Consider the following 26,751-nt stretch of genomic DNA (forward strand, 5'->3'; position numbering starts at 1 on the left):
GCTCTCCCCTGTCAGGTCTGGCAGTGCCAGGGGGGTGTGGGGCTGCGGGGAGCAGGGGCTGAGCAGGGCGCGCTCTCCCCTGTCAGGGCTGGTGGTGCCAGGGGGTGTGGGGCTGCGGGGAATGGGCTGAGCAGGGCGCACTCTCCCCTCTGTCAGGGCTGGCAGCGCCAAGGGGTGTGGGGCTGCGGGGAATGGGCTGAGCAGGGCGCGCTCTCCCCTCTGTCAGGGCTGGCGGTGCCAGGGGGTGTGGGGCTGCGGGGAGCAGGGGCTGAGCAGGGCGCGCTCTCCCCTCTGTCAGGGCTGGCGGTGCCAGGGGGTGTGGGGCTGCGGGGAGCAGGGGCTGAGCAGGGCGCGCTCTCCCCTGTCAGGTCTGGCAGTGCCAGGGGGTGTGGGGCTGCGGGGAGCAGGAGCTGAGCAGGGCGCACTCTCTCCTCTGTCAGGGCTGGCGGTGCCAGGGGGTGCAGGGCTGCAGGGACAGGTTCTCTGGGGGGAGCCACAGCTGGCTTCCCTTCACTTCCTGCCCCACACTGTTGCGTGTCAGAGCTGCTGTGCCCCTCCGCAGAGGCAGCTGCCTCTCATTGCCAAGGGGAGCCCAACACCCCGGTGCAGGGGGCTGGGCCCAGACGCTGGGAGAGGCGGCGATGCCAGGGCCCAGCCAGGCCCTGGGCTGGCACAGGGGTCGGACAGGGTGTCCCCTGGGTGCCCTGTTCCTGCCTCGCAGAGGCCCATGGGGGCCCGGGCCAGGCCGGGTTCTGAGGCCCCAGCCGTGCAGCCAGAGCGGCGCCGCGCAGCTGGTGTGGTGCCCTCCCAGCGAGCTGTGGTGGTAACAGCTGTGCACGTTGTGCCCTGGCCTGGGACAGAATCCAGCTCCGTCCTGTGCCCAGTGCCGGCTCGTCCCTGCCGAAATGTGCAGCTCTGCGCCGGGGTCGGTGCCCAGGGACCTGCCGACAAACAGCTGGCGAAACGTAGCAAATGCCAAAGCAAATCCCGGGTGTGTGAACCTGCGCCCCTGGGCCCGAGGCCCAGCCCCCTGCCCCCGCCATTGCCCAGCCGTTGTCCCAGTTTGGCATGTCCCGGGGGGGCCCAGAGCCGGCTGCTTGGCTTGGTGCCTAGGTAACCGGCCCCCTGCCCCTCCGCCCCCCCCGCCCAGCCCAGCTCAAAATGGAACAGGAGGCGAGAGAGAGTAGCTCCCTCTTAAAGGGGCAGCGCCGCCGGGCAGCCCAGGGAGCTAGGGGTGACCCACCGACCCCCCTAGCAAATACATTACCTCCTTTGTCCCCACATGCCCCACAACCCCCTCACGCCTGTCATGTCACATGCACCCCGTAACCTCCTCCTGTTGTGTGTCACACACAAACGCACACACACTGACCCAGAGCAGAGCCATGCCCCGGGGTGGGAGAGGAGCTCTGACTGTGCCTTTAAGGGAGGCTGCAGAGGTGGGGATGGGGAAGTGGGGTTCTGTCCCAGGACCTGGCCTGCCTCTCCCCTGCTCACCCAGGGCTGGCTGGCCAGGTCTCTGGTGCCCAGATTCACACACCAGTTCCCAGGCTCACACGTGGGGCACCAGGCTCACACGTTGATGGCCACATTGTCACGGACTCACAGATCATGCCCACTCATGGCCCCGTGCGGTCCGTAGGGGGTGCCCCTTTCAGTGCGACAGCCCTTCTCGGGGGGCCACCCTCTCTCGGGGTCCGGCCCCTCCACCTCCTGGAGCCGCACCTCTCTGAGCCTCAGCACGTCTGTCTGTGCCGTGGGCCCCCTCAGGGAGTCCCCTCGCTCTGGAGTCCCCGGGCCTCCACCCCAGAAGGGGTTGATGCCCCCTGTTCTCTAGCCCGGAGTGACTCTCAGCCAGCGTAACACAGGAGGGTTTATTGAGAGCTGAACCCAGCACAGGAAACTCTCCGGCCTCAGGCCTGGCCTCCCTCAGCCCAGCACATCTAGGTCTCTTCTGCCTCCAGGGGGGCTCTGCCTGCTCCCCCTCTCCAGCCCAGCACATCGGTCTCGGGCTGGGGGGGCCTAGCATGCCTCAGCCCAGTACATCCAGGTGGGCTCTGCCTGCTCCCCCTCTCCAGCCCAGAGCCCCCCTGCTTCCCAGCTGGGCCTCCAATATCCCTGGCCCCAAGCCCCCTCTGTCCATTGTCTTCTCTCCAGGGAAACAGGGTCATAAACAGGGTGGCCTCGGCCTCCTCTCCTCTCAGCCCCCCTCGGGCTGGAACCTGCTGGTCAGGGCACCGGGGTCCTTTCCCCGCAGCCCATTGTCCTTCCACTGGCCAGAACCGGCTGCGACTCCTGAGCCGGGTCTCTGGGTCACCAGGTCATCAGGCGCTGGGGTCTCCATCCTCCAGGCCATCGGCCGGGGTCCCAAGTCCCCTCTCCGGTCCTGTGTACCAACAAACTCCCTCTCCCCTCGTTAAACCAGTAACACCCGGGGACACTGAGTCCCACCCCCTCTGCATGCAACCCACTGGAAAACACGGAAAAACAAGAAACTCCCCCACTTCATCACATCGGGTCACACGCAGCTGCCCAGGTTCACACCCCAGTGCCCAGGTTCACAAGCAGCAGCCCAGGCTAAACGCAGGGCACCAGGCTCACACCCTGGTGCCCAGGTTCACACACGGGTGCCCAGGCTCACACACGCTTACACAAAGACACCTGCGTGGGCACCACTCACACACCGCTCCGCGATTGCTGTGACATCCATCCGTGCACACCCAGCTGCATGTGGGCAGGAGCCCCGGCTGTCTCAGGGTTAACGGGCAGGGGAGGGAGGGTGCCCAGGCTCCGGCTGGGTCCGGCCCGCGCGCCCGTTGGCTCTTTGTTGCTGGGAGAGCAGGGCAGGCTGGGTAAAATTTCCGCCCCAATAATTTTCCTCTCCACTCGGCGCGTCTCCCTCGCTCCCTTGCCGGCTGGCAGCTCTGTCACTCACTCCGTCCTCTCTCCCGCCTGGGTCCCTGCTCCCCACGGATGCCCATGCCCTTTGCCCAGGGTGCCCGCAGGCAGGAGCTGCCCATGTGGGTTCTGCACAGGGGCAGCAGGACGGCAGCGTGCTGGCTTCCCGGTGCCCCATGGGTGGTCCATGGGCATGTGGCTTGGGGTGAGCATGGACGCCGCACCATGGGCTCAGCGTGGCACACAGGGCGGCCGTGAGGATGCTGGCTTCCCTCCTGCAGCTGCTCCAGTTCTCAGCCCCCCCCAGCACCACTCCCTAGGCCAGAGCGGGACCCATGCCTGGCATCTCCCTGGGTGGCACCTGCCTCTGCCTGGATAACGATGTGCCCAGTGGAGCTGGGCAGAGCCGGGACGAGAAGGTACAGACTGTTCCCAGACTGGAGGGGCTGGCGTGTGGTCCCTCTGCTGCCAGGCAGCAGTGAACAAGCTGGGTCTGGGAGCAGAGCCAGACCTGGGCAGCCTGTCCCCCCTGGGGGCTGCGATCCCGCCCCGGGACGGGGTCTGGCTGGTAGGGGGGCGGGGAATGGGGCATGAGGCCTGTCCCCTCTGGGGGCTGCGATCTGTAGGGGGGAGGGGAATGGGGCAGGGCCTGTCCCCTCTGGGTGCTCCGATCCATAGGGGGGTGGGGAATGGGGCATGGGGCCTGTCCCCCCTGGGGGCTCCAATCCCACCCTGGGATGGGGTCTGGCCGGTAGGGGGGTGGGGAATGGGGCATGGGGCCTGTCCCCCCTGGGGGCTCCAATCCCGCCCCGGGACGGGGTCTGGCTGGTAGGGGGCGGGGAATGGGGCGGGGCCTGTCCCCTCTGGGGGCTGCGATCCGTAGGGGGGAGGGGAATGGGGCGGGGCCTGTCCCCTCCGGGGGCTCCGATCCATAGGGGGGCGGGGAATGGGGCACGGGGCCTGTCCCCCTGGGGGCTCCGATCCTGCCCCGGGACGGGGTCTGGCTGGTAGGGGGTGGGGAATGGGGCGGGGCCTGTCCCCTCTGGGGGCTCCAATCCCGCTCCGGGACGGGGTCTGGCTGGTAGGGGGGCGGGGAATGGGGCGGGGCCTGTCCCCTCTGGGGGCTGCGATCCATAGGGGGGTGGGGAATGGGGCGGGGCCTGTCCCCTCTGGGGCGGGGTGCGTAGAATCAGCTGCCCCATGGCTCCCAGCTGCTCTCCCCGCTGTGGGTTTGCCCTGGGGAGGGCCGGGCTCTGCCTGCTCAGCACAGTCTTGGGGCCCGGGCTGGGGGCTTGAGCCCTGTGGGGTGGTGGGTGCATGGATGAGAGCACCCCCTGCTGCTCAGAGACAGGAGAGCCTGGTGCTGACTTGGGGGGCTGGAGGGAGGGTGAAGTCTCTGTGTCTGCTGAGTGTGGGAGCTGGAACGTACCCCAAGGGTCCCGGACACCGGGGTTCCACCTCTAATGATGCTGCTGCCGTGGGGGTTTACATGGGGCCAGATCAGGCATCTCGCTGGGCTTCCCGCTGCATGTGGCTGGACTCACGTCATCAGGGCAGGGAGAGCCCTGCGGGATTGGGGGTGCCACCTCTGTGTGGGGGGAGGGGACCCCGCTGTAGGGCTCTGCGCAGGGGTAGGGGACCCCACTGTAGGGCTTTGTGCCGGGGGAGGGGACCCTCCCCTTTAGGGCTCTGTGCCGGGGAAGGGGACCCCACTGTAGGGCTCTGTGCCATGGAAGGGGACCCCCCATAGGGCTTTGTGCCAGGGGAGGGGCCCCTGCTGTAGGGCTCTGCGCCAGGGGAGGGGACCCCGCCGTAGGGCTCTGCGCCGGGGTAGGGGACCCTGCTGTAGGGCTTTGTGCCGGGGGAGGGGACCCCCCCCCCCGTAGGGCTCTGTGCTGGGGAAGGGGACCCTGCCGTAGGGCTCTGCGCCGGGGTAGGGGACCCTGCTGTAGGGCTTTGTGCCGGGGGAGGGGACCCCCCCCCCGTAGGGCTCTGTGCTGGGGAAGGGGACCCTGCTGTAGGGCTCTGTGCCATGGAAGGAGACCCCCCCGTAGGGCTTTGTGCCAGGGGAGGGGCCCCCGCTGTAGGGCTCTGCACCAGGGGAGGGGACCCCCCGGCTGGGCTCTGTGCCGGGGGAGGAGACCCTGCTGTAGGGATCTGTGCCAGGGGTTGGGACCCCCCCATAGGGCTCTGCGCCGGGGGAGGGGACCCCGCTGTAGGGCTCTGTGCCGGGGGAGGGGACCAGTGGACGGGGTGGACGGTGTTTACAGATTTGGCTGCATTTGCTCCTTGTTTCGGGTCATTACATAAACCTGCGCCCACACTCCCCACCTGCCCGCAGTTGGCACGCGTCAGCCAGCTCTGAGCAGGGCTGTGACTCCCTACTGGAGGGGAGAGAGCTGTGGGGAGCCCCCGACCTGCCCCAGGGCCCAGAGCTGCCTGGCTTGGCTCAGACATGCCCAACGGAGCAGGACCATAGCCTGCACCGCAGCGGGTGAGGGGGCCAGGAGAGATGGGCTGCATATGTGGGGCCAGCAGTGAGGGGCACCGGCAGAGCCTGGGGGGGCAGAACCCCTGTCTGGGCTGGCAGGGGCTGCAGGTCAGGAGTGAGGGGCACTGGCAGAGCTGGGAGGGCAGAGGGCTGGGCTGGCAGGGGCTGCAGGTCAGGAGTGAGGGGCGCTGGCAGAGCTGGGGAGGCAGAATCCCTGTCTGGGCTGGCAGGGGCTGCAGGTCAGGAGTGGGGGGCATCGCCAGAGCTGGGGAGGCAGAACCCCTGTCTGGGCTGGCAGGGGCTGCAGGTCAGGAGTGAGGGGCACTGGCAGAGCTGGGAGGGCAGAGGGCTGGGCTGGCAGGGGCTGCAGGTCAGGAGTGGGGGGCATCGGCAGAGCCGGGGGGGCAGAACCCCTGTCTGGGCTGGCAGGGGCTGCAGGTCAGGAGTGAGGGGCATCGGCAGAGCTGGGCTGGCAGGGGCTGCGGGTCAGGAGTGAGGGGCGCTGGCAGAGCTGGGGGGGCAGAGGGCTGGGCTGGCAGGGGCTGCAGGTCAGGAGTGGGGGGCATCGGCAGAGCTGGGGAGGCAGAATCCCTGTCTGGGCTGGCAGGGGCTGCAGGTCAGGAGTGGGGGGCATCGGCAGAGCTGGGGAGGCAGAATCCCTGTCTGGGCTGGCAGGGGCTGCAGGTCAGGAGTGGGGGGCACCGGCAGAGCTGGGAAGGCAGAACCCATGTCTGAGCTGGCAGGGGCTGCAGGTCAGGAGTGAGGGGCATCAGCAGAGCTGGGCTGGCAGGGGCTGCGGGTCAGGAGTGAGGGGCGCTGGCAGAGCTGGGGGGGCAGAGGGCTGGGCTGGCAGGGGCTGCAGGTCAGGAGTGGGGGGCATCGGCAGAGCCTGGGGGGGCAGAACCCCTGTCTGGGCTGGCAGGGGCTGCAGGTCAGGAGTGAGGGGCATCGGCAGAGCTGGGCTGGCAGGGGCTGCGGGTCAGGAGTGAGGGGCGCTGGCAGAGCTGGGGGGGCAGAGGGCTGGGCTGGCAGGGGCTGCAGGTCAGGAGTGGGGGGCACCGGCAGAGCTGGGAAGGCAGAACCCCTGTCTGGGCTGGCAGGGGCTGCAGGTCAGGAGTGAGGGGCATCGGCAGAGCTGAGCTGGCAGGGGCTGCGGGTCAGGAGTGAGGGGCACTGGCAGAGCTGGGAGGGCAGAGGGCTGGGCTGGCAGGGGCTGCAGGTCAGGAGTGGGGGGCATCGACAGAGCTGGGGAGGCAGAACCCCTGTCTGGGCTGGCAGGGGCTGCAGGTCAGGAGTGAGGGGCATCGGGAGAGCTGAGCTGGCAGGGGCTGCGGGTCAGGAGTGAGGGGTGCTGGCAGAGCTGGGAGGGCAGAGGGCTGGGCTGGCAGGGGCTGCAGGTCAGGAGTGGGGGGCATCGGCAGAGCCGGGGGGGCAGAACCCCTGTCTGGGCTGGCAGGGGCTGCAGGTCAGGAGTGAGGGGCATCAGCAGAGCTGGGCTGGCAGGGGCTGCGGGTCAGGAGTGAGGGGCGCTGGCAGAGCTGGGGGGGCAGAGGGCTGGGCTGGCAGGGGCTGCAGGTCAGGAGTGGGGGGCATCGGCAGAGCCGAGGGGGCAGAACCCCTGTCTGGGCTGGCAGGGGCTGCAGGTCAGGAGTGAGGGGCATCGGCAGAGCTGGGCTGGCAGGGGCTGCGGGTCAGGAGTGAGGGGCGCTGGCAGAGCTGGGGGGGCAGAGGGCTGGGCTGCCAGGGGCTGCAGATCAGGAGTGAGAGGCATCGGCAAGGGCTGTGGGTCAGGAATGGCTGGAGGTGGAATTGACTATGTGGGCTGCTCAGTGAGACCAGGTGTGAGGAGCTGTGCTGGGGCCACTCTCAGCAAAGGGCCACAGGGCCGAGCCGAGTGCTGGGAAACCTGCCTCCCGTTAGTGTCCCCAGGGGAGGGGTCAGCGGTGCCATGAGCGCGGCTGGGCGGGGGAGGGGTCAGCAGTGCCGTGAGCGTGGCTGAGCGGGGGAGGGATCAGCGGTGCCGCAAGCGCGGGCTGGGTGGGGGAGGAGTCAGCGGTGCCGTGAGCGTGGTCCTGGCAGAGGAGGGGTCAGCGGTGCCGTGAGCGTGGTCCTGGCAGAGGAGGGGTCAGCGGTGCCATGAGCACAGTCTGTGCAGGGGAGGGGTCAGCGGTGCCGTGAGCGTGGTCCTGGCAGAGGAGGGGTCAGCGGTGCCATGAGCACAGTCTGTGCAGGGGAGGGGTCAGCGGTGCCGTGAGCGTGGTCCTGGCAGAGGAGGGGTCAGCGGTGCCGTGAGCACAGTCTGTGCAGGGGAGGGGTCAGCGGTGCTGTGAGCGTGGTCCGGGCAGAGGAGGGGTCAGTGGTGCCATGAGCGCAGTCTGTGCAGGGGAGGGGTCAGTGGTGCCATGAGCGCAGTCTGGGCAGGGTAGGGGTCAGCGGTGCCATGAACGCTGGCTGCAAGTGCCCAGAGCCTGGTCTGGGCAGGGGAGGGGTCGGTGGTGCCGTGAGCGCGGGCTGCAAGTGCCCAGAGCCTGGTTTGGGCAGGGGAGGGGTCAACGGTGCCGTGAGCGCTGGCTGCAGGTGCCCAGAGCCTGGTCTGGGCAGGGGAGGGGGCTGTGCGACAGATGGCCCTTGGCTCTGGCAGGCGGGGCCCAGATGAGAGCCCCTGGCTGGAGCTGAACTGGACCCATCCTGACTGGGAATAAGGAGTCGATTTTCCCCAGGGAGGGTTGCCCCCGTTGGAACGACTGATGGGGTGTGGGGTGTGTGTGTGTCTCTGTCATAGACTCACAGACTCTAGGACTGGAAGGGACCTCGAGAGGTCATCGAGTCTCATAGACTCATAGGTCAGAAGGGACCAATCTGATCATCTAGTCTGACCTCCTGCACAAGGCAGGCCACAGAACCCCACCCATCCAATTTTATAACAACCCCTATCCCAGGACCAAGTTATTGAAATCCTCAAAAATGGTTTGAAGACCTCAAGCTGCAGAGAAACCACCAGCAAGCGACCCGTGTCCCACGCTGCAGGGGAAGGCGAAAACCTCCAGGGCACCTGCCAATCCGCCCTGGAGGAAAATTCCTTCCCGACCCCAAATATGGCGATCAGCTAAACCCTGAGCATGTGGGCAAGAGTCACCAGCCAGCACCCAAGAAGGAATTCTCTGCAGCAACAGTCCAGAGTCCAGTCCCCTGCCCTGTGGCAGGGCCAAATACTGTCTAGACCATCCCTGATAGGCATTTATCTAACCTACTCTTAAATATCTCCAGAGATGGAGATTCCACAACTTCCCTAGGCAATTTACTCCAGTGTTTAACCACCCTGACAGTTAGGAACTTTTTCCTAATGTCCAACCTAAACCTCCCTTGCTGCAGTTTAAGCCCATTGCTTCTTGTTCTATCATTGGAGGCTAAGGTGAACAAGTTTTCTCCCTCCTGCTGATGACATCCTTTTAGATACCTGAAAACTGCTATCATGTCCCCTCTCAGTCTTCTCTTTTCCAAACTAAACAAACCCAATTCCTTCAGCCTTCTTTCATAGGTCATGTTCTCAAGACCTTTAATCATTCTTGTTGCTCTTCTCTGGACCCTCTCCAATTTCTCCACATCTTTCTTGAAATGCGGTGCCCAGAACTGGACACAATACTCCAGCTGAGGCCTGACCAGCGCAGAGTAAAGCGGAAGAATGACTTCTCGTGTCTTGTTTACAACACACCTGTTAATGCATCCCAGAATCATGTTTGCTTTTTTTGCAACAGTATCACACTGTTGACTCATATTTAGCTTGTGGTCCACTATGACCCCTAGATCTCTTTCGGCCGTACTCCTTCCTAGACAGTCTCTTCCCATTCTGTATGTGTCCTTCCTAAGTGGAGCACTTTGCATTTGTCTTTATTGAACTTCATCCTGTTTACCTCAGACCATTTCTCCAATTTGTCCAGATCATTTTGAATTTTGACCCTGTCCTCCAAAGCAGTTGCAATCCCTCCCAGTTTGGTATCGTCCGCAAACTTAATAAGCGTACTTTCTATGCCAACATCTAAATCGTTGATGAAAATATTGAACAGAGCCAGTCCCAAAACAGAGTCCTGCGGAACCCCACTTGTTATACCTTTCCAGCAGGATTGGGAGCCATTAATAACTACTCTCTGAGTACGGTTATCCAGCCAGTTACGCACCCACCTTATAGTAGCCCCATCTAAATTGTATTTGCCTAGTTTATCGATAAGGATATCATGCGAGACCGTATCAAATGCCTTACTAAAGTCTAGGTATACCACATCCACCGCTTCTCCCTTATCCACAAGGCTCGTTATCCTATCAAAGAAAGCTATCAGATTGGTTTGACACGATTTGTTCTTTACAAATCCATGCTGGCTATTCCCTATCACCTTACCACCTTCCAAGTGTTTGCAGATGATTTCCTTAATTACTTGCTCCATTATCTTCCCTGGCACAGAAGTTAAACTAACTGGTCTGTAGTTTCCTGGGTTGTTTTTATTTCCCTTTTTATAGATGGGCACTAGATTTGCCCTTTTCCAGTCTTCTGGAATCTCCCCCGTCTCCCATGATTTCCCAAAGATAATAGCTAGAGGCTCAAGCCATGGCTACACTCACACTTTACAGCGCTGCAACTTTCGTGCTTAGGGGTGTGAAAAAACACCCCCCTGAGCGCTGCAAGATACAGCGCTGTAAAGCGTCAGTGTAATCAGGGCACGCTCCCAGCACTGCAAGCTACACCCGTAAGGGATGTGGTTTACATGCAGCGCTGGGAGAGCTCTCTCCCAGCGCTGCCGCTCCGACTACACTCACAGTTCAAAGCGCTGCCGCGGCAGCGCTCCCGCAGCGCTGCTGGGGCAGTGCTTTGAAATTCCAAATGTAGCCATACCCTCAGATATCTCCTCTATTAACTCTTTGAGTATTCTAGGATGCATTTCATCAGGCCCTGGTGACTTGCAGGCATCTAACTTTTCTAAGTGATTTTTAACTTGCTCTTTTTTTATTTTCTCTTCTAAACCTACCCCCTTCCCGTAAGCATTCACTATACTAGACATTCCTTCAGACTTCTCAGTGAAGACCGAAACAAAGAAGTCATTAAGCATCTCTGCCATTTCCAAGTCTCCCGTTACTGTTTCCCCCTCTTCACTGAGCAATGGGCCTACCCTGTCCTTGGTCTTCCTCTTGCTTCTAATGCAGGGTCAGTGATGTGACCGAGTAGGGAGGACTGACCTGGGAATGTTGGGTGGGGTGTTACCGGGACTGTCTGCATCAATACTGATGGGGGTGGGATACCAGGGGGTGACTTCAGCCTGTAACCTGAGCCAGGGGTGGGGGGGCCAGGTGACACCTTCGGCCTGGGGAACTGCACAAAGGCTGGGGGAGGAGCCGGGGGAGGGCTGGCGGAGGCTGCTGGAGGAAGTGTGAGTTTGGAGCTGGCTGGGGAAACGGAGGGAGGCCCAGAACCGGGACCTGGCTGAGGGGTCCTGGTTGTACCTACAAGCCCTGTTGGGACTGTGTCCTGTCGTCTCATAACCCTTCTGTGTTACTGGCTGGCAGAGAGTCCCAGGGCATCGCAGGATGTGGGGTGCAGGGCCCGGACCCCCCCTCACTCCGTGACAGAGCTCAGCTGGCCGGGCCGGATGCAGGAGTCCTGGGGGAGACCGAGTGGGGTGGGCAGAACGGTGCCTCAGCCTGAAGTCTGTGTGCTGACCTGGGGGGCAGGCCCCAGCTCTCCTCACACCGTCCACCGAGCCTTCCCCCTCTTCTCCCTGGAGCCTCTCGCCCTGGGGCTGGGACGAAGCGGGGCTGGTCTTAATGTTCCCACTGAATACTGGGGGGGGGTCAGTTCCTGGGCAACCCTCTGTCACCTGGCAACTAATGGCCAGGCCCTTCCCCCGGCAAGGGGAACCTCTGTGTTACTGGCTGGCTGAGAGTCACGTCTGACTGCGACGTGGGGGGGCAGGACCCTGTGGCTCCCCCAGGACCCCGCCTGGGTGGGCTCCCTGTCGGAAGCGCATGGAGGGGCAGAGGATGCTGAATGCTCCAAGGAGAGACCCAGGAGGTGAAGACGTGTGAGCTTCTTGCCCTGAACAAGTCTGCTCCAAGGGAGAGGAGGCTCCCCAAAGTCCTGCCTGGCTTGGTGGGGAGCAGTTCCAGAGCATCACCCAGGGACTCCGTGACAGCAGCTGGACCCTGTATCCAGTATTCAGTGGAGAGCCTGCAGCAACTGATCCTTCACCTGTGCAGTCGGGTGTGGCCAGGGCAGGGGTGTCCGGGCCCCTCCCCATGTCTCTGGGGGCCCTATTTATAGCCTCGGTGCCTCAGCTGCCAGCACAGCTAATCCCCGTGCCGCGAGCTGGGGGACAGATGGGAGCAGCTGCTGGGGCGTCCCAGAGCCATTGGGCAGCACACACACCTTGCCCTGGCAGCTGGCACGGCTCTGGTGGTCCCGGACAGCACGTTGGCAAGACATGCGGCCACACACCCGCCCTGCACCGGCCCCCATCCCGGGGGACACAGCACAGTGCCAGGCCGTGAGCCGCCTCGGATCGAGCACTGGCTGCTGCTGGGAGCAGGAGCCTCCGGGCCAAACGCCAACGGGTAAGACGGGTCCTGGCCAGCCATGCACACTGGTCACCGCCCCACAGCGCGTCCCGCCCACCACGCAGCCCTGACGGACCTCAGCTTGCCCCCCCCTCACCCACACTGCCAGGGGGGCTGGTCACCGCCCCACGGCGCGTCCCGCCCACCACGCAGCCCTGACGGACCTCAGCTTGCCCCCCCCTCACCCACACTGCCAGGGGGGCTGGTCACCGCCCCACGGCGCGTCCCGCCCACCACGCAGCCCTGACGGACCTCAGCTTGCCCCCCCCTCACCCGCACTGCCAGGGGGGCTGGTCACCGCCCCACGGCACGTCCCACCCACCCCTGCAGCCCTGACGGACCCCAGCTTGCCCCCCCCCTCACCCGCACTGCCAGGGGGGCTGGTCACCGCCCCACGGCACGTCCCGCCCACCCCATAGCCCTGACGGACCCCAGCTTGCCCCCCCCTCACCCGCACTGCCAGGGGGGCTGGTCACCGCCCCACGGCGCGTCCCGCCCACCCCGTAGCCCTGACGGACCCCAGCTTGCCCCCTCCACCCGCACTGCCAGAGGGGCTGGTCACCACCCCACGGCACATCCCTCCCACCCCTGCAGCCCTGACGGACCCCAGCTTGCCCCCCCTCACCCACACTGCCAGAGGGGCTGGTCACCACCCACGGCGCGTCCCGCCCACCCCCGCAGCCCTGACGGACCCCAGCTTGCCCCCCCCATCCGCACTGGCAGAGGGGCTCGTCACCACCCCACAGCATGTCCCGCCCACCCTCCCAGCTCTGACGAACCCCAGCTTACCCCGCACCCCACTGCCAGGGAGGCTGGACACTGCCCCACAGCATGTCCCGCCCACCCCCGCAGCCCTGACAGACTCCAGCCTGCCCTGCCCCCCCCCACACTGCCAGGCACACTGGTCACCACCCCACGGCACGTCCTGCTCACCCCTGCAGCCCTGACGGACCTCAGCTTGCCCCCCCACACACTGCCAGAGGGGCTGGTCACCGACCCACGGCACATCCCACCCACCCCTGCAGCCCTGACAGACCCCAGCTTGCCCCCTCCTCACCCACACTGCCAGGGGGGCTGGTCACCGCCCCACGGCGCATCCCACCCACCCCCGCAGCCCTGACAGACTCCAGCCTGCCCCCCCCCCCACTGCCAGGCACACCGGTCACCGCCCCATGGCGCGTCCTGCTCACCCCTGCAGCCCTGACGGACCCCAGCTTTCCCCCCCCTCACCCACACTGCCAGGGGGGCTGGTCACCACCCTACGGCGCGTCCCACCCACCCCCGCCACCCTGATGGACCCCAGGCTGCTCCCGCTCACCCACACTGCCGGGGGGGCTGGTCACCCCAACGGCAGCACGGGGTGGCGCTGTCACAGCGGTGCTGGGCACATACCTGGGGGGACAGTGTCACTGCGGGTCGGGGCGCATACCCGGAGGGCAGGGGGCGGTGTCATGGTGGCACGAACCTGGGGGTGGAGGGCGGTGTCGCAGCGGGTCGGGGCACGTACCTGGGGTGGGGGAGCGGTGTCACGGCGGCGCTGGGTGCGTACCCGGGGGGCGGTGTCACGGCGGCGCTGGGTGCGTACCCGGGGGGCGGTGTCACGGCGGCGCTGGGTGCGTACCCGGGGGGCGGTGTCACGGCGGCGCTGGGTGTGTACCCGGGGGGTGGTGTCACGGCGGCGCTGGGTGCGTACTCGGGAGTAGTTGGGTTTCTATGGTCTGATCGGCCTCCAGAAACGTCCCGTAATCCCCTAAGTAAGGGGGCCGCTCTTGCCATGGTTCTGACCTCGCTGCAGGCTGCGGCAATGCCCTTTTAAAGCTCCGGTTAACAGCCACGCTTGGTGTGCAATGCGGTGTGAGAGCGGCCGGGGCTCTGCCGCTGTCTGAGCTTACAGGACAGCATGCTGACATGCTCTCAGCCCCCCCAAAGCCCACTCTCTCCCCTCACATACGCACCTCACGCTCCCTCTCACATTCCATCCCCCCACTTGAAAAGCACACTGCATCCACTTGCGTGCTGGGATAGCTGCCCATATGCACCGCTCCCAGTGCCACTGCAAGCACTGCAAATGTGGCCACGCCAGTGCGCTGGCAGCTGCCAGTGTGGACAACCTGCAGCGCTTTCCCTCTGCGCCCTCCGAGGGCGGGTTAAACTCCCAGCGCTCGACGCCTGCAAGTGTAGCCAGGCCCTTAGAAAGTGTGCGGACGATACCAAGCTGGGAGGGGCTGCAAGTGCTTTGCAGGATAAGGATTAAAATTCAAAATGATCTAGAGAAACTGGAGAAATGGTCTGAAGTAACTAGGATGAAATTCAATAAGGACAAATGCAAAGTGCTCCGCTTAGGCAGGAACAATCGGCTGCACACACACAATGGGCAGTGACTACCAAGGAGGCCTGCAGAAAGGGATCTGGGGGTCAGAGTGGATCACAAGCTAAATATGAGTCAACTGTGTAACACTTGCAAAAAAAAAGCAAACATCCTTCTGGGCTGTATTAGCAGGAGTGTTAGAAGCAAGACACGAGAAGTAATTCTTCTGCTCTACTCTGCGCTGATCATAGAATCATAGAATCTCAGGGTTGGAAGGGACCTCAGGAGGTATCTAGTCCAACCTCCTGCTCAAAGCAGGACCAACACCAACTAAATCATCCCAGCCAGGGCTTTGTCAAGCAGGGACTTAAAAACCTCTAAGGAAGGAGATTCCACCACCTCCCCTAGGTAACCCATTCCAGTGCTTCACCACCCTCCTAGTGAAATAGTGTTTCCTAATATCCAACCTAAACCTCCTCCACTGCAACTTGAGACCATTGCTCCTTGTTCTGTCATCTGCCACCACTGAGAACAGTCTAGATCCATCCTCTTTGGGACCCTCTTTCGGGTAGTTGAAAGCAGCTATCAAATCCCCCCTCCCTCTTCTCTTCTGCAGACTAAACAATCCCAGTTCCCTCAGCCTCTCCTCATAGGTCATGTGCCCCAGCCTCCTAATCATTTTTGTTGCCCTCCGCTGGACTCTTTCCAATTTTTCCACATCCTTCTTATAGTGTGGGGCCCAAAACTGCACACAATACTCCAGATGAGACCTCACCAATGTCAAATAGAGGGGAATGATCACGTCCCTCTATCTGCTGGCAATGCCCCTGTCATAAACAGATAGCTAAGGGTTAATGTCTCTTTCACCTGAAGCACCTGACCAGAGGACCAATCAGGAAACCGGATTTTTTCAACTTTGGGTGGAGGGAATTGAGTGTCTAAGTCTTTGTTTTCTGGCTGCCTGCTTTCTCTGAGCTTTGGAGAAGTAGTTTCTGTTTTCTAGTCTTCTGTTTCTAAGTGTAAGGACAAAGAGATCAGATAGTAAGTTGTATGGTTTCTTTTCTTTGGTATTTGCATGAATATAAGTTCTGGAGTGCTTTGATTTGTATTCTTTTTGAATAAGGCTGTTTATTCAATATTCTTTTAAGCAATTGACCCTGTGTTGTGTCACCTTAATACAGAGAGACCATTTGTATGTATTTTTCTTTCTTTTTTATATAAAGCTTTCTTTTAAGACCTGTTGAAGTTTTCTTTACTGGGAAATTTCAGGGAAATTGAGTCTGTACTCACCAGGGAATTGGTGGGAGGAAGAATTCAGGGGGAGATCTGTGTGTTGGATTTGCTAGCCTGATTTTGCATTCCCTCTGGGGGAAGAGGAAAGTACTTTTTGTTTTCAGGATTGGGAACAGAGAGGGGGAGTCACTCTGTGTAGTTTCACAGAGCTTGTGTCAGTGTATCTCTCCAGGAGCACCTGGAGGGGGGAAGGGAAAAAAGGATTATTTCCCTTTGTTGTGAGACTCAAGGGATTTGGGTCTTGGGGTCCCCAGGGAAGGTTTTTCAGAGGGACCAGAGTGCCCCAAAACACTCTAATTTTTTGGGTGGTGGCAGCAAGTACCAGGTCCAAGCTGGTAACTAAGCTTGGAGGTTTTCATGCTAACCCCCATATTTTGGACGCTAAGGTCCAAATCTGGGACTAAGGTTATGACATGGTGTAGCAGTGGTGGGATATACACAGAATCCAGAAGCCAGTAGGAATATTATATTTTTCTTTTCTCTGCTAAGGGCTTTTTAGCAGAGAGAAACAGTTTGGTTTTAAAAGGGAACCAAAGAGATTTTTTTTTCTCTGCTCTCTCTGGCAGTTTGTGGCTTGCATGTTAAGCGAGAAGCCATTAAGAGACTGTTAAGGGTCTTTTGTCACACAATAGCCCTCCCATTAGGAGGCAAGTACCAGCACTATATGCATGCAAATAAAGTGGTTTTTCTGGTTTCTTTTCATTGAACATTAGCTAGAGAGAGAAAGGGAAAAAAGCATTGTTGCTAGGCAGACTTCAGGAGGCAACAGAGAGCCTGCAGTTCAGAAGATAAACACCGGAGGGCACCCCAACACAAGAAAACAGGAATCATGACTTCTAAGGCAAAAATTGAGGCTGAAGAGCAATTCAAAGAAGCTGAACACAGGCGACAGATGGAGATGAAAGAAAGGAAGAAAGCATCAAACTGGCAGCCTTCCAAAGAGAACAGGCAGCCCAAGAGGCAGCACACAAAAGAAAACTAGAAGAAGAAGAGGTGGCCTACCGAAGGAAACAAGCAGAAGAAGAGGCGGCCCACCGCCGAGACATGGAAAAACACCAAAAAGAAATGGAAAAACACCAAAAAGAAATGGAAAAACAACAAAAAGAAATGGAAAAACAACAAAAAGAGAATGAAGAGAAGGAAAAACAGAGAAAACATGAACTGGAGTTGGCAAAAGCTGGGCTGCATGTGCCAGCCAACCCTAACAACCCGGCGCCAATTATTGCTCCACAGCACAGGAAATTTCCCACCTACAAGGCAGGTGATGACACCGAGGCCGCCTTGGAAAATTTTGAAAGAGCCTGTCTTGGGTACAACATCCCTGAAGACCAGTACATGGTAGAATTGAGGTCACAGCTCAGTGGACCTTTAGCAGAGGTGGCAGCTGAAATGCCTAAGCAGCAAATGAATGACTATAAACTTTTTCAAACCAAGGCCAGATACAGAATGGGGGATAACCCCAGATCATGCCCGTCGGCGCTTCAGAACCCAAAAGTGGAAACCAGAGGTGTCATTTCCCAAACACGCCTACTACATTGCAAAAAACTATGAGGCCTGGATAACAGGAAACAACGTTCAAACCTTGGAAGAACTGCACCTCCTCATACAAATGGAGGCAGTTCTTGGATGGTGTTCCTGAAGACATCACACGGTACATACAAGATGGAAACCCAAAGATATCGCTGAGGGCGGGGGAGATTGGAGCCAAATGGATGGAACTGGCAAGAAAGCAAGAAAGCTACTGTCAAGGGGAACGATTACCCCAGGGGGCAACACAGACCATAAACCCTACAACGGAGAACAGCCAAAACACCCCACATACCACCCAAGTAAAGCCACAGAACACCCTACCCTTCCACCTCACCAGTCTCCAGTAACTCACCTCGGGCCATGACCCATCAGATGGAAGATGCTTAAGTGTAATGAACTGGGACATATCAAGGCCAACTGTCCCAAGAACACCATGCGAGTGCAATTCATTACACCACCATCACACCAAAGATCCCCAGGCCCGGGATGCCTCTCAAATACCCTTGGAGCGAAGGGAAATTTGAGAGTGGGCGGAAAGAAGGTTACTGCGTGGAGAGACACGGGGGGCACAAGTGTCAGCTATCCACCAATCCTTCGTTGACCCCAAATTCATCAACCCAAAGGCCAAAGTTACAATTTACCCCTTCATGTCACAAGCTGTAGACTTGCCTACAGCTCAACTGCCTGTCCAGTACAAAGGCTGGTCAGGAATGTGGACTTTTGCAGTCTATGACAATTATCCTATCCCATGCTACTGGGGGAAGACTTGGCCAACCAGGTGAGGCGGGCCAAGAGAGTGGGAATGGTTACACGTAGCCAAACCAGGCAAGCTTCCAGACCCATTCCTGTTCCTGAGCCGTCCACAGAGGCCCCGTCTGTGTTACCAGAGACCCAGACAGAGGTAGTGGGCCCGGATTCCATGCCTACCACTGAAACAGCCACAGCATCTCCAGTCCCAGGCCCGGAACTGGAACAGCAACCAGCACCAGCAAGTGCAACCACATCTTCAAACTCAACGCCAGTGGGCGCCAGTGAGCCACAACTGGCAGAAGCAACAGACAGCCATACCCAAAAGGCTCAGCCAGAGCCTGGAATACCCTCAGGTGCACCAGCGGAGAGCGGTTCACCAGCAACGGAAACAACCCCATCACCTACATCGCTTCAGAGGGACCAAGCCCAAGTCCACAAGTCTGAGGAAGAACTGGTGACCCCAGCCTCAAGGGAACAGTTCCAGGCTGAGCAGGAAGCAGATGACAGCCTTCAGAAAGCATGGGCGGCGGCACGGAGCACCCCACCGCCTCTCAGCTCTTCTAATCGATCCCGGTTTGTTATAGACCAAGGACTTTTATACAAGGAAATTCTTTCTGGTGGACACCGGGAAGAATGGCAGCCGCAAAACAGTTGGTGGTTCCAACTAAGTACCGGGAGAAGCTCTTAAGCTTAGCCCATGATCATCCCAGTGGGCTCACTGAAGAAGAGCAGACACACTGATGGCCTCGGAGGGTGGGGGGTGTTAGAAGCCAGCAAAGAATCCTGTGGCACCTTATAGACTAACAGACGTTTTGGAGCATGAGCTTTCGTGGGTGAATACCCACTTCCTCAGATGCATGTAGGTAGGCATAGCGGTCGGTAGGTTTTCGATATAGGGTGGTGTTAATGTGGCTATCGCTTATTTGCACCGTGATGTCAAGAAAGTGGACCTCCCGTGTAGATTGGTCCAGGCTGAGGTTGATGGTGGGGTGGAAGCTGCTGAAATCGGGAGGTCCACTTTCTTGACACCACGGTGCAAATAAGTGATGGTCACATTAACACCACCCTATATCGAAAACCTACCGACCGCTATGCCTACCTTCATGCCTCCAGCTTCCATGCCGGACACATCACACGATCCATTGTCTACAGCCAAGCACTGAGGTACAACCGCATCTGCTCTAACCCCTCAGACAGAGACCAACACCTACAAAATCTCCACCAAGCATTCTCAAAACTACAATACCTGCACGAGGAAATAAGGAAACAGATCAACAGAGCCAGACGTGTACCCAGAAGCCTCCTACTGCAAGACAAACCCAAGAAAGAAACCAACAGAACTCCACTGGCCATCATATACAGCCCCCAGCTAAAACCCCTGCAACGCATCATCAAGGATCTACAACCCATCCTGGACAACGATCCCACACTTTCACAGGCCTTTGGTGGCAGGCCAGTCCTTGCCCACAGACAACCTGCCAACCTGAAACATATTCTCACCAGTAACTGCACACCGCACCATAATAACCCTAGCTCAGGAACCAATCCATGCAACACAGCTCGATGCCAACTCTGCCCACATATCTACACCAGCGACACCATCACAGGACCTAACCAGATCAGCCACACCATCACCGGTTCATTCACCTGCACATCCACCAATGTAATATATGCCATCATATGCCAGCAATGCCCCTCTGCTATGTACATCGGCCAAACTGGACAGTCTCTACGGAAAAGGATAAATGGACACAAATCAGACATTAGGAATGGCAATATACAAAAAACCTGTAGGAGAGCATTTCAACCTCCCTGGCCACACTATAGCAGACGTTAAGGTGGCCATCCTGCAGCAAAAAAACTTCAGGACCAGACTTCAAAGAGAAACTGCTGAGCTTCAGTTCATCTGCAAATTTGACACCATCAGCTCAGGATTGAACAAAGACTGTGAATGGCTTGCCAACTACAAAACCAGTTTCTCCTCCCTTGGTTTTCACACCTCAACTGCTAGAACAGGGCCTCATCCTCCCTGATTGAACTGACCCCGTTATCTCTAGCTTGCTCGCTAGCATATATATACCTGCCCCTGGAAATTTCCACTACATGCATCTGAGGAAGTGGGTATTCACCCACGAAAGCTCATGCTCCAAAACGTCTGTTAGTCTATAAGGTGCCACAGGATTCTTTGCTGGCTTCTAACACCCCCCACCCTCCGAGGCCATCAGTGTGTCTGCTCTTCTTCAGTGAGCCCACTTGACACATTTTATTGTCCTTGAGTCTGGCTCCCAGCCCCTCTCCAAGGGTTGCAGCTGTGTGGAGGTGCTGCCTTCCACGCCTGGCTCATCCACACCTCGTTCATTCAACAGGGCAATTGATTAAAGAGGGGGATGGATCTTATTCTGTTCCTAGGGAAAAGACTTTCTTTTTAACATTATACCAAGGCTCAGTACAAAGTTTTCTATATAAGGATCTGACACAAAGTTGTATGAATAGAGGCGTAATACAAAGTCATATGAAAGTTATGTGAAGATGCTTAATGCAGAGATTTATCTACAACTTCACTCCACAATGTTAGATTTGTAACTGGGAAACTTATGTAAATACATTTCCTAGTAGGCCAAGATTTTAAAAGTGCATTATTTGCCAAGGTTATTATCTCATAGCATCGCTATTTCAAGAGGTCATTATCTTGGGGAGTTTCGGTACTACATTTTTTTAGTATTATAATTATTTTTATGTAAGAACGGCCATACTGGGTCAGATCAATGGTCCATCTATTCCAGTATCCTGTCTTCCAACAGTGACTATTCCAGGTGTATCAGAGAGAATGAACTGAACAGAGAATCATCGAACAATCCACCCCATCATTCACTCCTAGCTTCTGGCAGACAGAGGCTAGGAACACCCAGAGCATGGGGTTGTATCCCTGAGCACCCTGGCTAATAGCCATTGATGGACCTAACCTCCATGAACTTATCTAGTACTTTCCTGAACTGTGTTATAATTTTGGGCTTCACAATATCCCTGGCAAAAAGTTCCACGGGTGACTGTGTGTTGTGTGAAGAAATACTGCCTTTGGTTTGTTTTAAACCTGCTGCCTATTCATTTCATTGTGTGACCCCTAGTTCTTGTGTTAAGTGAAGGGTAAATAACTCTTCTCTATTCACTCTCTCCACACCAATCAAGATTTTATAAGCCTCTATCGTATCCCCCTTAGTCGTCTCTTTTCCAAGCTGACAAGTCCCAGTTTTATTAATCTCTTGGGCGGAGGGAGAGCTCAGTGGTTTGAGCATTGGCCTGCTAAACCCAGGCTCAATCCTTGAGGGGACCATTTAGGGAACTGGGGCAAAAATCTGTCTGAGGCTTGGTCCTGCTTTGAGCAGGGGGTTGGACTAGATACCTCCTGAGGTCCCTTCCAACCCTGAAATTCTAGGATTCTCCACCTACAGAATCTGCTCCACACCCCTAATCATTTTTGTTGCCTTTCTCTGTACCATTTCCAATTCCAATATATCTTTTTTGAGCTGGGGTAACCAGACCTGCACACAGTATTCACGGTGTGAGCATACCATGGATGTATATAGTAAAAGTGGAGGATCTTGGTTTGCCAGACTGATCAGCTAAGCCAATACTGGCAACCTATATGAAAAGGCTGGAAAACACCAATCCTCTGGACTGCATCGACATGCAGAAAGCCTTATAAGCCAGTCACTATCAAAGCCAATTGTAGAACTTAATGAGGCTGTTAAGAATGGTGGAGACATGACTCAGTTTATGTGAACGAAACAAGGCTGTGGCATCCTACATCCTATTTAAGCAAGAGATACCGCACACTACAAACTGGAGGCCAATGTTAAGGGCATTGTCACTTGTTCATACTGAAGCTGAACACTGGTTCCGAACAAGACCAGCAAACGCTCGCTGTCTTTCTGCAAGAAACTCATCTGACTGGCTAGAAAAATGCAGTGCAACAGCGAAAGACTCAGCAATGGAAATGTGAAGACCTCTCTCACCGTATTCGATATGCATACATGGCTGATGAATGCACTGATGCAAATGGACATCAAGTGTTAAGTCATGGCGTATGTTATCTTGATGTCAGGGGTAGGCCAGTAGATGTGTTTCTAGATGTTCTGGTTATAGAAGACACATCGGCTGCATCTGTGACATCTTACAAGAGTTAAATGCTTGTCGATTGGACCCCAAACAGATGGCTGCTTGTGCATCTGATGGAGCTGCAAACTTCTCTGGAAGACATGGTGGATACAGGCTTTGCTCAGAGAAAAGTGTAACCCTAATCTCTCCTATACACACTGCAGAGGCCACCTACTCCAACTAGCGCTAGTACAAGCTGCAGAATCTTCAAAAGACATAAAAAAGCCATACATTTAATGGCTTTTTTATACTCTTTTTCAGCAAGTGTCCAAAAGGACTCAGTGTCTTGGAAATAAATAGAAGATACGCTGGGATTGAAGTTCAGATTAGTCCAACCTGGGAAACTCACTGGCTTTCTCATGAGCGATTCTTGACTGTTGTCTTAAAATTACTGCAGCCGTTATTTCTGGCTTTGGAAGGTATCCACCAAGATAGGATGGATCCAAGTAGTGAGGCTGGTGAATACTTTTATTACTACATTCAGAGAAGCCTATCGCCATTCTCTGTCTTGTAAATCTACTGTTGAAAGCACTTGGGTCACTGTGACGTTATTAATATAACCTGCGACCTTACAGATCATTGGTGCAACCACTGTTATATATTTGGAGCAAATATTGTACAAAGGTTGTCGTGTGACGTGTCTGTGGAAAGCCTCTGGTTTTCTGGGTATGATTGTGCTGTCTGTATCATTTCTGTAGTTGAAGTTATGAATATTGACTCTGTACTGGTATCTCAGTGTGTTTTGATTCTAAGTAGCCTCAGTGAAGCATTTGGTCAGCTTCTTGAGAAGGGAATTTGCAAGTTAAGTGCCCGATCAAGAAACACTTAACTGACAATAGGCCTTGGGAGACTCCAATCCACATGAGAAGTCTGCCTGGGAACGTTCAAGGGAGCATGTGAGCAATGGCTGCCGCCTGCAAACAGATCTGATCCCAAAGGACCAAGCCCCAGACCCAGGTCAATAGACAAGTCAGATTTTACCCACAAATCACGCTGTTGCCAATCCTTTAGAATCTAAAAATCTAAAGGTTTATTCATAAAAAGAAAGAAATATAGATGAGAGCTAGAATTGGTTACATGGAATCAATTACATGCAGTGATGGCAGAGTTCTTAGTTCAGGCTTGTAGCAGTGATGGAGTAAACTGCAGGTTCGAATCAAGTCTCTGGAACATCCCCTCCTGGGATGGGTCATTCAGTCCTTTGTTCAGAGCTTCAGTTTGTAGCAAGGTCCCTCCAGAGGTAAGAAGCAGGATTGAGTTCAAGATGGAGGAGATGCAGCAGCTTTTTATAGTCTTTTGCCATGTGGTCTCTGCTTTCTTTGTTCCAAAGACAAGCTGCCCAGCACATGGCCTGGAAAAACCTCAGCGTTCTGTCCATAGGCATGTCCCTGCCTTGCTGAGCCACAAGGCAGATCTGCTTCTCTCCATGGATCAGTTGTGTAGCTGATGGTCCTTAATGGGCCATCAAGCAGGCTAAGCCGAGCTGACATCAACTTGTCTGGGGTGTCATCCAGAAGCAGAGCACAAATTTGAAATACAGAGTGTAATGGGCTGGATCCCAGAACGCCCCTTGGGCTGCCAACTGATGTGCCCAGACTGCTGCCCCTGCTTTCCTGCCCTGCCAGCTCGGGACTTCAGTGCCCTGCCTGGTTTGAGCCAGACCCACTAGCCTGCTGCAAACACAGACCCGGGTCTGACCCACGTCCCCTAACAGCTTCAGGCTTGACTGAAAGCAGCTCACAGGAGTGTTCCTGTCTCTAACACGCAGATGCCCAACTCCCAGTGGGGTCCAAACCCCAAATAAATCCATTTTACCCTGTTTAAAGCTTATACAGGGTAAACTCATCAATTGTTCGCCCTCTATAACACCCACGAAAGCTCATGCTCCAATATGTCTGTTAGTCTATAAGGTGCCACAGGACTCTTTGCTGCTTTTACAGATCCAGACTAATACGGCTACCCCTCTGATACTGATAGAGAGAGATGCACAGCTGTTTGCCCCCCCTCTCCCCCGGGTATTAACACATACTCCACGTTAATTAATAAGTAAAAAGTGATTGCATTAAATACAGAAAGTGGGATTTAAGTGGTTCCAAGTAGTAACTGCCAGAACAAAGTGAATTACCAAGCAAAATAAAATAGAACATGCAAGTCTCTCTCTAAGAAAACTGAATCCAAATAACACCTCACCAGTTCCAGTGAGCTTCCTTTTACAGACCAGTCTCCTGCTAGTCTGGGTCCAGCAATCGCTCCCACCCCTGCAGTCACTGCCCTTTGTTCCAGTTTCTTTCAGGTATCCTAGGGGGTGGAGCCAGCTGAAGAGAAAATGGAGGGGGCTCCCAGGGGTTTAAATAGACTTTCTCCTGTGGGTGGAGACCCCCTCCTCTCTCCTATGCAAAGTCCAGCGCCAAGATGGAGTTCTGGAGTCACCTGGGCAAGTCACATGTCCATGCATGACTCAGTTTTTGCAGGCAGCAGCCGTTGCCCACATGGTATCTTGAATGTTTCCAGGTAGACTTATGTGGCTTGGGGCCTTCCAACATCCATTGTTTGTTAAATGCTTCTTGACTGGGCACTTAATTTTAAAATTCCTTCCTAAAGAAGCTGCCCAAATGCCTTACTACAGTTATTTAAAATCAAACCAGTACCCAGCCAGTATTCAGATCTTGGAATCCACCAGTGACACATGCCTACAGAGAGGAGGAAGAGATTCGGTAGAGCAGAACCTTCGCAGAGAGATGTCACATGGCACACGTAGCACAGAACATATGCCAGTTATGTCACATAGACATTCGTAAGCATATCCCATAAAGCCTTATGGGGGCACTGTCACAGTCAGGATATCGCCAATACTTATAACTTTACATACAAAAACAATACACACACCCAGACAGCATAACCATAACCAGCAACCCAGAACCTGGTCTTAGACACCTTATGTGAGCCCCTTTATACAAGATTTGGTGCCGCCCAGGGCTGCCCAGAGGATTCAGGGGGGCCCTTCCATAAAAAAGTTGCAACACTACAGAATACTATATTCTCATGGGGGCCCCAGCGGGGCCTGGGGCAAATTCCCCCCCACCCACCCCGGGCAGCCCTGGTGCCACTACAGGACCTTGGTTGCAACAATGATCTATGTGGTCCCAGTTCATATCGATAACGTCACAGCTCAGCAGCACAACTGCTTCCGACTTAACGCTCCTGGCGCACCGGCAGCTCCCGTGCTCCTGCGCCGGGGCCCAGTGTGTGTGGCCATCGCCCCCCCACACCCCAGAGAGAGCTGATGTGCTGCCTGGGTGCTCGAGAGCTGCAGGGCTGTCTGTCTGGGGGGTTCTCAGCACCGGCCCTGCTCCCAGCCTGCACTGGGTGCAGCTCTTAGATGGGGAGCAGCAAAGAACAGTCCAGGGACACAGGCACCAGGCCTGGGGGCACCGTCCCCTCTCAGTCAGTGCAGCGGTAGGAGGCACTGGGCCGAAGGGAGGAGGGGCTCAGCAGCGGGTGCCGTCCTGGAGAGAATGGGGGGATCAGCTTAATGGGGGCATCATTCTTGGGGAGTGGACGGGGGCTCAGCGGGAGGAGCCGTGCTCGGGGAGCAGGATGGGGGCTCAGTAGGGGGCACCGTGCTCAGGGAATGGGGAGGCTCGGGGGGATGTCATACTCAGGGAGTGGATGGGGGCCGAGTGGGCAGCGTGGTACTCAGGGAGCGGGTGGGGGCTCGGGCAGGCTGGAGCAATGCATGCTGGGAGCCGGGCTCAGGGAGCGGGCGGGGGCTGAGCGGGCGGCGTGGTGTTTGGGGAGCGGGCGGGGGCTCGGGCAGGCGGCGTGGTGTTTGGGGAGCGGGCGGGGGCCGAGCGGGCGGCGTGGTGTTTGGGGAGTGGACGGGGGCCAAGCAGGCGGCGTGGTGTTTGGGGAGTGGACGGGGGCCAAGCAGGCGGCGTGGTGTTTGGGGAGCGGGCGGGGGCCGAGTGGGCAGCGTGGTGTTTGGGGAGCGGGCGGGGGCTCGGGCAGGCTGGAGCATTGCATGCTGGGAGCTGGGCTCAGCGAGCGGGCAGGGGCTGAGCGGGCAGCGTGGTGTTTGGGGAGTGGACGGGGGCCAAGCAGGCGGCGTGGTGTTTGGGGAGCGGGCGGGGGCTCGGGCAGGCTGGAGCATTGCATGCTGGGAGCCAGGCTCTGGGCACGCCGTGGGATGCCCATGGCCCTGCCTGGCAGGCTTGTCGCCCGGCTCCCCAGCCCCGTGTGTCCCCACAGGTCCTGTCCCTTGGGGCCGACGTGCTCCCAGAGTACAAGCTGCAGGCACCGCGCATCCACCGATGGACCATCCTGCACTACAGCCCCTTCAAGGCAGTGTGGGACTGGCTCATCCTGCTGCTGGTCATCTACACGGCCGTCTTCACGCCTTACTCGGCCGCCTTCCTGCTCAGCGAGGAGCAGGAGGACATCCGGCGCAGCTGCGGCTACTCCTGCAGCCCGCTCACCGTAGTGGACCTGCTGGTGGACATCATGTTCCTCATCGACATCCTCATCAACTTCCGCACCACCTACGTCAACTCCAACGAGGAGGTGGTGAGCCAGCCGGGCCGCATCGCCATCCACTACTTCAAAGGCTGGTTCCTCATCGACATGGTGGCCGCCATCCCCTTCGACCTGCTCGTCTTCGGCTCCGGTTCCGGCTCCGAGGAGGTAACGACCGCGCTGGCCCTGGCGCGACTCCAGCCCTGCCGTGGGG

The 26,751-nt window shown here is 57.6% G+C and overlaps 1 protein-coding gene across 7 annotated transcripts in view; it reads left to right on the forward strand.

Moving 5' to 3' along the window:
- The first annotated feature begins 2,687 nt into the window (after positions 1-2,687).
- The window catches only part of LOC127045828 (potassium voltage-gated channel subfamily H member 2-like), a 65,670-nt gene continuing 41,606 nt past the window's right edge, over positions 2,688-26,751 (forward strand). For all 7 annotated transcript variants that reach the window (XM_050942498.1, XM_050942499.1, XM_050942501.1 and 4 more), the window contains exons 1-2: positions 2,688-3,317; positions 26,274-26,705. In XM_050942498.1, coding sequence (XP_050798455.1) covers positions 3,234-3,317; positions 26,274-26,705 — 516 coding nt within the window. In that variant the 5' untranslated portion in view covers positions 2,688-3,233. The remainder of the gene's footprint in view (positions 3,318-26,273; positions 26,706-26,751) is intronic.

Source organism: Gopherus flavomarginatus, chromosome 2, assembly GCF_025201925.1.
Source record: "Gopherus flavomarginatus isolate rGopFla2 chromosome 2, rGopFla2.mat.asm, whole genome shotgun sequence".
Lineage (NCBI taxonomy): Eukaryota > Metazoa > Chordata > Testudines > Testudinidae > Gopherus > Gopherus flavomarginatus.